The 13,126-nt window shown below is 33.0% G+C and overlaps 2 protein-coding genes across 2 annotated transcripts; both read right to left on the bottom strand.

The window, feature by feature from the left end:
• Positions 1-568: 568 nt before the first annotated feature.
• LOC145042032 (putative calcium-binding protein CML21) lies at positions 569-2,523 on the bottom strand. The gene is made up of 5 exons (XM_078990385.1): positions 2,155-2,523; positions 1,579-1,790; positions 1,300-1,502; positions 1,032-1,197; positions 569-936 (listed from the first exon to the last, which is right to left on the bottom strand). Exons 2-5 carry the CDS (start codon positions 1,757-1,759, stop codon positions 842-844), a joined length of 645 nt encoding a protein of 214 aa, XP_078846511.1. The 5' UTR covers positions 1,760-1,790; positions 2,155-2,523; the 3' UTR covers positions 569-841.
• Positions 2,524-3,062: 539 nt separating this feature from the next.
• Positions 3,063-5,534, bottom strand: LOC145039691 (uncharacterized). Its single transcript, XM_078987713.1, has 3 exons — positions 5,110-5,534; positions 4,737-5,034; positions 3,063-4,604 (listed from the first exon to the last, which is right to left on the bottom strand). The coding sequence occupies exons 1-3, from the start codon at positions 5,532-5,534 to the stop codon at positions 3,063-3,065; spliced, it is 2,265 nt and encodes a 754-aa protein (XP_078843839.1).
• Between the last annotated feature and the right edge of the window lie 7,592 nt (positions 5,535-13,126).

The following is a 13,126-nucleotide window of genomic DNA, read 5'->3' as shown; positions in this document are numbered from 1 at the left end:
CAAGATAAACAGGAAGAAGTTTGGAGACGTTATGACCTGAGGTTTATTTATTTTATTTATTATTTAAATTTACTTTATTTTATTTCCAAAATTTTATTTCACCACTGAAAAGGCAACTCCTAATCCCCAATTTAGGATGATACACACAAAGGAAAAAACAAATCTAAATCATTAAACGAAACTCAAAAATATCGAATATAATTATTTAGATTTGATTACACTGTTTCGTTGTTGGTTACAATCAAGATGATGAGATAAAAGAACAAATTCAAACACAAAAAATCAACATCAAACATACAACCAGGTATTCATTGTTGTTATATTTGATTTGATATCCATTCTTCATCACACAACTTCATTGAACAAAACTCAACTATTGGTTGCGTCATTATGACATTAACCCTTTTTAAAATAAAAACATCACGTAACTGTGTTTTTTTTAAATCACACTTGATAAAAAAAAAAAAAAAAAAAAACCCTTGATCTGTTGCAAGTTGGTTCATTTGCAACAATAAACTAAATACAACAATGTAAAACATCTTTTTTCCTTTTGAGACCCATAAAAACATTGGAAAAGATAACACTTCTTTCGCATATCCTTTAAATGCAATTCTCATAGCTACAACAAGCCAAATACACCAAAATATTTGTTGAATACTTCCCTAACAACTGTATATTGATCCAAGACACTGTTTTATTTACATAGAACATAATGAGATGACATCAACAAGAAAAATGCAACAAGTTCCATTTTTAGGAAACCAAAAGCTACAAAGAAAAAAAGAAAAAGAAAATACATACACAATCAGAGGAAAAGAACACCCAACAATGTTTCAGTTCACTAGTCTTCATCATCCTCAATCCCAACCCAACTTGTAAAAGCAAACAAAAACTCCTTGAAGTTCACTGTTCCATTTTTATCCCAATCCATCTCTTCTGTAAACACAAAACAACCAAATTCAACAATTCTCACCTTATTTTATGTGCTTATTTATACATGTGTAAGGGAAAAGAGAGAGAGAAAGAAGGACCAAATCTTTTCATGGCAATTTGCCCATCAGATCGCCCACTTTCCTCTATTGCATGAATCATTTCATTCTTGCTGACATAACCATCTTTGTTGTTATCCAAGAACACAAACGATTCAACCAATGTTTCAAAAGTTGCCTCAAGATCCGGGATTCCCATGCGTGATTTCTATAAATGTCAAGAAAGCAACAATAGGAAAGAGAAACATATCACTTCAAAAGATTATGAAATGAACCAAAATTAGTTGGAATATAAAGTAGAGTTGGATACAGCATTTGGAGCAGTGTCAACTTCCTTCAAAAGATAGACAAGGCAAAGAAGGACAATGAACTCATGAAAGTCTATTCCCATGTCATCATTTAAGTCACATGCTTTAAAAAGATCACTGATTTCTTCATTTGTGAAGTTCACTTCAAGCTTACTGAAGCAATGCTTCAGCTCTTTAAGATCAATTGCACCACTTTTATCCTCATCTGTAAGCAACAGGGGAAAAGTAACAAGTTTTTTGTCATAGTACTTTACAAGGTATTGATGTTTCAGTGTACATACCAAACTGTTCGAATATGACTTTGCATTTTCTTAGGCTCTCATCGATTTTTGGGAATTTTAAGATTATCTTGTTAAATGACATTATGGAAGTTCCTTTTAGCTCTCGTTGTAATACTGCATCCAGTATCTGGGCTTCAAGCTTGGATGTAGGTGCAGAAGATGTGGGTGAACCATCGCCCATGATCAACAAGTCGAGAGGCTTATATGGAAGCCTGTTCATTTCAAGTTCAAATAAAAGAACAAAAATCATGGGGTAACAAATTACTAATTGTAACAAATTCCTATCTAAAAATGATATTGATAACATGATGTGAATGTATTTGGATCCAAACAACCGTATGCCATGGATAACATGGTTTTTAATCCTCAAATGGGAACTATGTTACAAAGTCAAGATCCGTCTATAATGGTGGGAAAGATGGACTCTTGTTAATGTTACAGAATCAAGGCAAAGATCTCTAAAACCAATCAACAAAATAGCATTTGCACACAACATGCATATTTTAGGGTTTGCGAACAAACTTTGAGGATAACGAACAAAATTAGGTACAGCTTTCATGGATAGGGGATACTTACGAATTGGGGATACTTATCTAAGTATCAACGAAAGTGAATCGACGAAGGAGAGATGTAGGCCGATGAAACTCCAATCAGATTAGGGCTTTGTGAAAACACAAATTAGGCAGAAAATCTGAAAATTAATTCAGGGGAGCCTGAATAATAATGATAATACAAACAATCCTTCAAAGATCCATGCGCGTTTAGGAATAAAGTTTGGGGAAAAATTGAATTTTGGTTTTTTTGTTGAATTGATGTTTGGAGCATGGGTAGATTTTCTCTTATCTCCAGGATTCGTGCTGCTCCCTACACGTTGACGCTCTGCTTCGATGTTCAACCTTTACAATCTCCCTCTCCTCCCCACCTCTCCCCTCTCCTCCCGGGAGTTCAAACTCCTCTTTATTATTTAAAGAAACAGTTTCATAAATGGTCCTTGTGCATTCAAAAATGTAACAAGGTGAGGATAACTTTTAGAATTACTCCATAAATGGTCCTTGCTGACTATGAAGCTAACCATATGGTTTCATAAAATGACATAAATTGTCCTTTTTTCACTTTCTGTCTAATTATGGCACACATGTACCTCAATTGAGAGCAATATTGTATTTTTTAATTGTTATCATCATTTATGTCATTAATTAAGATTAGACTTGACACAAATAGCCCCTATATCAATTGTGATCATCCCTTCCAAGAAACCCATCAACATTATCCTCAAGTCATAACTTGATCAAAAATCAAACCTTTATAATGGCAAAGTTTACGAAGAAAAAAAAATGGTTTTGATCAGGGCGGTCCATTGTTTTTTGCTAGCCGGAGCGAGATAAAAAATTTTATGCCCTTATATATAAAAAATTTAGAAAATCAAAAATATAGTAAATTTTATAATCAAACAATCAATACAATACAAACGAAACCTACAAAAATCATCTAAACCGTTGTCTTCGTGCATTTTTTGAAGCAAAAATATCTCTTATTTTACAATAATCAATATTTTGTAGAAAATCACTTTCAATACTTAAAAGTGATAATCCATTCAATCTTTCTTGAGACATAGTACTTCGGAGATACGATTTCAAAAGCTTCAATTTTGAAAAACTTTTTTCCACGAAAGCAACCGTAACCGGCACTGTCAATAAGATCCTATATGCAACCAAAACATTAGGGAACATATCCATTCTTCTTGCATACTCCATTATTTGAATAGATGTCCAAGGACCTTCACATTTGTATGCTTCATTAGGTAACATTTTCTGCAAAATTTGTAACTCAATAAATAAACCAATTCCATCAATATCACATTCTTCACCACTTGTCAAGTTGGACTCAAGATTTAAACAACATTTTTTTAATTTATCATCATCTAAAGAAACTAATTTGGAACCATCAAATAAAAAACCAAATATAGATTCAAAATATTGCATTTGTTCAAATCTACTTTTCAATTGAACAAGAGCCATATCTACTATAACAATAAAATAATCTCTTTTAAATGCTTCTTGAGAAGATTGGTGTTCTCTTTCGGTATTTGGAATTTCATCAAATTGTTTTTTTCTTTTATAATCACGTTTTTTTAAAAATTCGAGTTTAACTTTAACAGTATTTGCTATTTCTTTAGCTTCACTAATAGCAAAGTCAAACCCACTTTCCCTATATCCTTCAAAATAATTAATTAACCCCTCTAAATTTTTTACAGCAACATCAATAAGCATTTCTTTGGATTGTAACTTTTTACTAACCAAATTAATTTTGTACAAAACTTCATACCATATAACTAAACTTAAAATAAACTCAAAACTAGAAAATTCACCATTTACTAATGAATCAGCATCTCTACACACTTGTCCATTATCACTTTCTATAGATAATTTTTTTAAAGCTTTTCTTATTTGGGAAAATTGTGTTTTTATTGCTTTAACACTTTCAATATGGTTTTCCCAACGAGTAGATGATAATGATTTAAGTGTTAGATCATCTATAAATTGAAGTAAAACACTCCATCTTTTTGTTGAATTAGAAAAAACATTATAAATCGTTTGGCATGTACCAAAAAAAGTTTTTGCCTTTTGACAAGAATTTCCCATATCACATAAAACCAAATTTAAACTATGACATCCACAAGGCATATAAAAAGCTCTATTATTTATATCAAGCAATCGTTTTTGAACACCTTGGTGTTTTCCTTTCGTATTTGCCCCATTATCATACCCTTGACCACGAATATAATTAATATCCAAATCAAGAGATTTTAGAGCATCTTGTAAAACATTAAAAAAACTTAGACCGGATGTATCTTCTATATTTAAAAACTCTAAAAAAAACACTTCTACTTTTAGTGGAACGTTTTCCAAATCTACACATCTTATAATCAAAGTCATTTGTTCTTGGTGACTAGCATCCGAAGTGCAATCAAGAATTACAGAAAAATATTTTGCATTTTTTATTTTTTTAATAATTGCACTTTTTACCTCGGATGCCAACATATCAATTAATTCATTTTGAATTTTATGACTAAGATAATGATTATGTGTTTCTTTGTCTTTAATCATTCGAAAATGTTCTTTCATTACCGGATCCCATTAAGCAATTGATTCAATTACACTTAAAAAATTACCATTTGAGTTTTCATAAATTTTTTCATTTGTACCACAAAAAGCTAAGTTATTTTTTGCTAAACATTTGACAACAGAAATAATTCTAACTATAACTTCTTTCCAATGTTCGGTATCTTTTTTAATCATTTCTTGTAGCTCTTTATCAATTGTTTCATTTTTATTTAACCTAATACGTCTTTCAGTCCAAGTTCTTAAACAAACCATATGATCAGAACTATTTTCATGTTGTTTTAATGTTTCACTAAGATGCTTCCAATCTTTAATTCCTTCGGTTGCCAAATTACTTTTAGTTCAAACGGTTTTAAAAAGTTTACAACAAAAACAAAAAACTTTATCAAGTTCTTTTGAATACACTAACCATTTTCTATCAAAACAATCACCATTTTTTAATTTACGTGTATAAAAATCAAAAGAAAAATGTCTACCAAGTGCGTCTCTTGGAAAAATTATGTTTGTATCAATTTCTCTATTTGGCCCTTTTTCTATTAGTAAATCTTTCATTTCTGAATCTAAATCATCCCATACTCTAGGATCAAAAATATTAAAATCACTTGGTTTGTCTTTCTCAACAAAGTCATTTTTATCAAAATCATTAGAAAGATCAACCGAATCATTGGAAGTACTTGGTGGAATATTAAAATTATCATTTTTTTCAAAATCACTAACATTTTGATTTCTAATCAAAAATTTATTCAAAGACCCTCTTAATTCATTAGCCTCTTGTTGTTCCTTTTTTTTTCGTTTTCTATTTTGTGCACCAGATGGTTGTTTTCGGGGAATCATATTTAAAACAAAACAAATCTACTTATAAACACTAAACAAGGAATGAAGGAAAGATACAACCTGAACAATAACACACAGCAGCAAAATTTGAGCAACCTTCACAGCTTCACAGTTGTCAAATATCAGAATAAAGAAGCCTCCTGAATCCTGATTCTTGATTACATCACAAAAACAAGAAACAAAAACACAAAAGGTTTACAAAAACGAAATTATATATATTAAATTGAAACAGAAAACGGTAAAATTGAATTAGAAGAATAGTAAATAACTCACCTAAATCAGGAAAAAAATCAAAATCACAGTTCTTTTTCGTTTTACAGCTTTCACTTTTCATATATGCCTTCTGAAATAATGAAATACATAATCAGAAATAATCAGAAATAATGAAATACATAATCATAAATAATGAAATACATAATCAGAAGACAAGTAGAGAAGTAAAGAACTCACCAAAATTTAAAATAAAATAAAATAAAATAAAAAAAAAACAAAATCAGACCATGCTTTTTTGATTTTCAGCTTTCAGATTTGCCTTCAACTCTTCAAGCCTCCTGTATTCACATCACAAAATCAAGTAATCAACCATTGACCTAATCACCCAATCATTTAATCAAATACAGTGAAGATATGAATATGATGAATTGATGATTCATGTTGGAAATTTTAGAAAGAAATAAGAAACAAACAAACGAAAAAAAGAACTCACCGATTTTACGAATTTGTTTTCCTCTTGGCTCTTGCTTTAGACGGAAATTCTGTTTTCCTCTTGCTTTAGACAGAAAAAAAAAATCCAACCCAAATCGCTGCTACACCTGTGAATCATTGATACAACTCCGAATGAAGGAAAAAAATCCAATTTAATCGAATGGTAGAGACTGAATGAGTCTCGATCTCCACGATTAAGAGTCTCGAGAGATAGAATACAAAATTGGGAATAAGATAGAGACTGAAAGAGAGATAGAATAAGAAACGGAAAAAGGTGAATAGAAATCGGACCATAGACAGCGATTAAGAGTCTCGATCTCCACGATTTTCAAGGGTTCCCGTTACAAAATTGACGATTGAAGTTCTCGACAGCATCTTGGCGCTCACGAAGTAATCTCCCGCTTGGCTCGTATACACGCCTCAAGAGAGTCACGCCTCTTTTCTTCTTGGACTGATGTTGGTGCTGGACTGCTGGACTTAAGTTCTGGGCCAAAATTCCGATATATATATATATATATATATATATATATATATATATATATATATATATATATATATATATATATATATATATATACTATAACTTGTTGGACAAATTTTATGCCCCTAATTTTTTGATGCCCTGGGCCTAAGCCCACCTCGCCCATGTATTGGGCCGGGACTGGTTTTGACGTTTGGAAAGTTCGCTCTTACTCAACATAAATTGATGTAAATAAACTATACAATATGTTTATGTGGGAAAGAAAAAAATTCAATTTCATGCTATTAACATTCTTCTTGATTTCTAAACAATATCTTATATATAGGTGTACTTGGTTTATATAGGAGGAATAGACATCTATTTCACAGTGAGGATTCATAATGGTAGATTGTTCACAATGTTTCCCGGTAGGCATTCCCTTGATGGCATAGTCGATTACATAGATTTTGTAGAATTTGGTGTCTTTTCAATTCATGAGCTAGACGTAATGTGTAAAGATGTATGGTATAAAATGGCTAAAGAATGCATTACCACTTTGTTATACCTCAATCGACTTTGGACTATAGCCTCCCACCTCTTGGGAATTACATATATGTCCTTAAATTAGCTAGTTATGTTCCTAATAATAAAGTAATTTGTGTGTATATGTGACATCCCCAATTTCACGGCCAGAAAAGACCGATTTGTTTATGCTTTGTTTTTAAAATCAGAATAATCGTTTAAAGAAAATTGTTGCGGAATTTGTCCCCAAAACAAAATATGATAAGAATTTATCAAGTCATTTCTCAAAGAAAAATATTTTCATTATATAACAAAATCTTGGGATGTCATGTTCCGATACAGACACATAAGTATAAACATAACTTACATTTATTTACACTAATGATTTACATCTCGTTTAATTTCTTAGTGCAATATGTCTTCGTATTGATACCTGTGATACAAAGAAAACTAAGTGGATCAATATTGGGAGCCTGGTGAGCATATAAGGTTTTAAACCCATAATAATATAATTATTATATTCAATCATCAAACAATCAACTCAATTACCCATCCCCATTATCTTCTTTATTTCTTAAGGTTTTACCCTAAGAATCGACTATCTTTCCTTCATTCGTTCCTAAGGAATTGACCTAAGGAATTGGCACAAAGCTCATTGCTGCCTGAGGTTAATCTACATAGTACTAAATCCATAGTTACCATCGTTCATTTACACAGTACTAAATCCATAGCTACCATCGTTTTATTATGAGGCACTAAATCTATAGCTGTCAGGGTTTTTAGAGTACACCGGTGAACATCAAGTCCACAACACCTACAAGTTGCGAGCTTGCTAGTGTTCCACTGGACTGTCTAGAATAGTCCGTGGTTGTCATCCCTACTCTGCTGAATGACGGGGGCCATCGTTTGGGTAAAGGTTTCACTCATTTTTCACATGTCACCCTCATCTCACGATCTATATCATCTTTCGTCTGATCCTCAAACTCATCTTTCATCACACACCAACTATTTCATATACTCATGTTCTACCCAACACATTTGTAGATATAAATTACATATATATAATTTAAATTATTTAAAAACCTGTATAAAACATTTGTTCAACATCCATCTCAAGTAAACAAACAACGCATAAACACATAGCATGCATTTCATAGCAAATACTTCATATCTATGCGGTAGAAGAAAGTAACTATACACTTACGCATATAAACAACAACAATATATATATATATATATATATATATATATATATATATATATATATATATACATATATATATATACATATATATATATATATATATATATATATATATATATATATATATATAGACACACACACACATAACACATATTTTATAAAATACTTCATATCTATGTGTAAGATGAAAGTGACTATACACTTACTTGATCAGAAGATGATCGGACAGCACTACGACTTGTAGAAGTAGTATTCTTCGGTAGATCTGGAAGATCTTCACAAAAAAAACGGGCTTCTCACAGGCAGAACTTCGGCTCGGGAATCTCACTTCTCGGGATCCTCGGGGCTTCGGAACTTGCTTTGGGGCTCAGGAATGATACCGGGGCTTTGGAATATAATTGACACGCAAAACGATGCAAAACTTAGAGAGAAATGAAGAAAAATAGCAAAAGAATCGGTTGATATCAGTTTCTGTTTATAGGCTGTTGGGTCTGGGATTACGTTGGACGTAATTTTGGAGTACGCTGGGCGTAATCAGTACACTGGGCGTACATAGAGTACGCTGGGCGTAATCTTCGGATAAGCTTTGGTATGCGTGCCATGATCTTCAAAAATTCATAACTTTCGCATATGAACTCCGTTTTTGACGTTCTTTATATCCACGCGTAGGTGAGATTATGCTCTACGACTTTCGTTTAGACTACGTCGGCTAATTTTGAATTTATTTTTATTATATTATTTTTAGTAGGTCGGGACAGGAAAACTCCGTTATAAATTCATAACTTCTTCATCCGACGTCCGTTTTCGTCTGTCTTTTTACCGTTGGACTATATCAACAAGAAATTCGATTCTTGTTTAGATTGTTTCGGCTAAAAATCGCTCATCTCAAATCGAGTATTCGGGCTGCATATCGCTAAGTCGAAACTTAGAAAAATCATAACTTCCTCATACGAAGTCAGATTTGGACATTCTTTTTATGCACACTCATGGTTTAACGAACTCTACAACTTTCGTTTAGATCAATAAGGCTAAATATTGCTCTAATGTAAATTCACTTTTTACGTCATTCAGCGTTGTGCCAGTTCTGTCGCGAAACTTTGACAGGTCATAGCTTTTTCGTTATAACTCGGATTTCGGCGTTCTTTATATGTACGGAATCCTTGTAACATTAAATACAACTTAGTTAATATCACTCCTTCTAAATAATCTTCTATCAAAAAGTCATTTCTGACGCTTAACGTCTCTAAATTGACAAGTCCGGATCTACAGGCGTTGCAGTATATTGAACATAGGAAGACAAGGGCCTGCATGTACTTCATGACTACTTCAAAAGTATTGATGGAACAATTAAATGATTATCTAAACCCATCCCTAAAACTTAATGAGAAGGAGGTTAGGTATTTTGGTCATAAGTAGCCATGTACTTCAAGACTATTTCAAGGTGATTGCTGATAAGGTTACAATATGTGGCAGTGGTGATGCTCCGATAGTTACTCATGAATCCATTTGATTTCTTAATAACAAGAAATATCCTATTGCTAACAATATAGATGATCTTATTGTCAACAATGTAAATAACCCTCTTGTTAAGAATGTGGATGACCCGTTCATTAACATTTTAGATGATCTTATTATTAACAATGTAATTGATCATTTTTGTTAACAATATGGATGGTCCTACTGTTAACAATATGGATGATCCTTTTGTTAACAATATTAATGAAGATTTTCCTCACTTGGATGATTACTGTTAGTTTGATGATGATTTGGATGATCTTATTATGGATGATATATTTGTAGATGATATAAAAGTGGAAAATTAGACAGATCTATAGTGTTGTTGACCAACACCTACAGTTCCCATATCTTGACTAACCAATAAAATTTCCTAATGAATTATTGGAAAATTACCAACAGATTTCGGAAAACAATATTTTTCAATCAATAGTAGCCAAGGAGGATTTAAGGACAAATATGATATTAATGGATTTCGTAGGTTTCAAGTCTATACGGAAAATTTTACTTATAACACTTAATGATACATGCAATCTAGATAATCTTTGTCTTTTCACGTAAATAACAACATACTATAAAACTACTAAATCCCTATGCTTTGATCGAAATTTACAAATAGCGATGCATACTTTTGATATCGTTATAGAAAACAATATCATTGATTACATGATAGAACTTCATAAAGCTCAGCACCAAAAGTATGATGCCTCTATTGGCGTACACTCAAACCCTAGAAACTAGATGATCTTTTGAAGAGAGGCAGGAGCATGGAATTTTTGGCTATGCTTAACCAACAGAGATATAGCCAAAAATCAAAGGGTTTAGGACCCTTTATATAGCTGCATGAAATCTCTGATAACTACAAAATTTAACGTAAAATAATATTATTTCAAATCAATGAATATCTAGTTTCTTTATATTAATTGGAGGCTTCCAAAAATACCCTTAAGGGAATACCAAAACTGTCCATACCAGGAGGGTTCTGGAACTTCTCCATCGCTCAACTATTAAAAAATTACAGGTCAGTCCTTGCACTTTTTAATTAATTCGAATTAACCCAAAGTTAACTCTTAATTAATTCTGATTAATTCTTAATTTAAATATTACAATTTCTAATTAATTTATTAACCATAATAAATTAACAAATTATTTCCTCTTTCTCTAAAAATCATTCTACACCATTTCTATCTATGAGGGCAACCCAAAAAGGACTTTACTATTATTCCATAAAGTTATACCAATTTAGTATTGACTTCTACCAATTTAGTTATGACCTTGGACACCTATTCCAACAGTCTCCCACTTGGATAAGTCATCAACTACAATTTCAAATATAGACTTTGAAAAAGTAGCAATGTTTGCTTTCCAAAGCCACTACTGAGCTCTTATATAATCAAACGTTGGCCCTTAGATAAGGGATCAATTATTCTTTTGTTCTTTAAGATATTGTATGCACATAAGACATGGATACGAATCAATCTCATGGTTCAAGATTCCATTTTTCGATTTCCGATTTATGATGACTGGATTCAGACTACTAATCGAACACATCAACTTAGTTCAGATAAGACCTTGCACATGAATGTCAACTTCAAATCATCGAGGGGCGCAAAGATATCGCTTTTCTTGTTAAGGAAAAAGGAACGAATTACTTTGACTATATAACCATGCATTTTACTTACCAAATCATACATATAAGTACTCTTTATGACACCTAGTTACGAGATGTGTTTGAGCAAACCAATACATAACTGCTTTGTAAATTATGAACTATATACCTCTGTTTTAAGAATAGTAGATATTATCATCTTAGAATTACCTGAGATTTAATCCATGAAGTAATCTTATTTTATGTTAACTAGAAGTTGACTTTGACTTTGACTTTGATTTGGTCAGGGGTAAAATGGTCATTTTATCCTAAGAACAGTTAGCAGTGTATAACTAAGTGTTTTGTGGGAATTATAGCCGGAGGATTTCCGGAGCAGTATCAGTAGCAATCAGAGGATTCTCGCAAAGATCAGTAACTACTACGAGGTGAGTTACCTTCTAGTAGCAGTGGGTCTACAGCCACAATGCCGGCCTACCAGTAGGAGTTGTATGATTAGATGATTGTCTTTGTGATACCATGTAGGTTTGCTACTACCTGATATGTTATATGCTGGCATGATATGTTATATGTGATAGTAGTAGAGTTCGGTTGTTAGGACCGAAGGGTAGGTCAGACACCCCAGATATATCTGATAATATGTGTTGATATGTTTATATGTTGGCATGATATGTTATGTCATAGCGGTAGTAGGAGGGGAATAGTCCCCAAGTTTGGTTGTTAGGACCGAAGGGTAGTTCGGACACCCCATATATGTATGATAGTATGTTTATGTTATGATATATGTGATAGTAGCAGTAAGGGGTGGAATAGTCCCCTGAAGGTCGGTTGTTAGGATCGACGGGTAGGTCAGCACCCTAGAATGACTTAACATGGCTAGGACGGCACCCCATAATGGCTTCATGGGTAGGACAGCACCCCAGAATGGCCGCATAGGTAGGTCGGCACCCAAGAATGGCCTTACCAGGTAGGTCGGGCACACCATAATTGCTCGGCAATATGTATGTTATGTGATTGCATGGTATGTGGTACGATGGGGGAACTCACTAAGCTTCGTGCTTACACTTTACAATTTTGGTTTCAGGTACCTCTTCAGCGAAGGGGAAGGAGCTGGTGCGGTAGCGGTACATCATACACACAATCTTTGTTTTCCGCATCATGAGTTATTCTGGGATTTGTACTCTGACATTATTATGTTTTTACGATTCGGTTTTCAGATACGAGACATGATTTTATTAAATGATATGATCTGTTTATATTTTGATATAAATGTTGTGCAAATCACTTAATCAAAAAATGAAATTTTTGGTCGTGAAAAGTGGGTTGTTACATGCTTGATGTCTTTGTGATTCATGCATGTTTTGTTATGAGTTCTGGACTTCGGTCCGATATCGGGCAAGCCCGATGCAGATTATGTGATTATGTTATGTGTTTATGATATATGTTTTGTTAAGCATGTGTCGGGGTAAGCCCGATGCCGGGGTGAGCCCGATGCCCGATGCGTTCAGATGCTGGGGTGAGCCTGATACCGGACAGAAGTCCGATGCCGAGATTCATCCCGATACAGTTGGGAAGAGTCC

This window comes from Lactuca saligna, chromosome 4 (genome assembly GCF_052625555.1).
Source record: "Lactuca saligna cultivar CGN05327 chromosome 4, ASM5262555v1, whole genome shotgun sequence".
Taxonomy (NCBI): Eukaryota; Viridiplantae; Streptophyta; class Magnoliopsida; order Asterales; family Asteraceae; genus Lactuca; species Lactuca saligna.
The sequence above is the reverse complement of the archived record's forward strand: the minus strand, read 5'-3'. Positions and strand labels throughout refer to the sequence as shown.

What these genes read in the sequence shown, in the direction of transcription:
- LOC145042032 (XM_078990385.1), bottom strand. Translation starts at nt 1,759, where the DNA reads ATGGGCGATGGTTCACCCACATCTTCTGCACCTACATCCAAGCTTGAA. An exon ending in AGTCATATTCGAACAGTTTG is followed by an intron (nt 1,503 to 1,578) that starts GTATGTACACTG and finishes TGTTGCTTACAG; the next exon opens with ATGAGGATAAAAGTGGTGCA. An exon ending in TTGACACTGCTCCAAATGCT is followed by an intron (nt 1,198 to 1,299) that starts GTATCCAACTCT and finishes TGACATTTATAG; the next exon opens with AAATCACGCATGGGAATCCC.
- LOC145039691 (XM_078987713.1), bottom strand. Translation starts at nt 5,534, where the DNA reads ATGATTCCCCGAAAACAACCATCTGGTGCACAAAATAGAAAACGAAAA. An exon ending in GATTGTTTTGATAGAAAATG is followed by an intron (nt 5,035 to 5,109) that starts GTTAGTGTATTC and finishes TTGAACTAAAAG; the next exon opens with TAATTTGGCAACCGAAGGAA. An exon ending in CAAATGGTAATTTTTTAAGT is followed by an intron (nt 4,605 to 4,736) that starts GTAATTGAATCA and finishes TTGGCATCCGAG; the next exon opens with GTAAAAAGTGCAATTATTAA.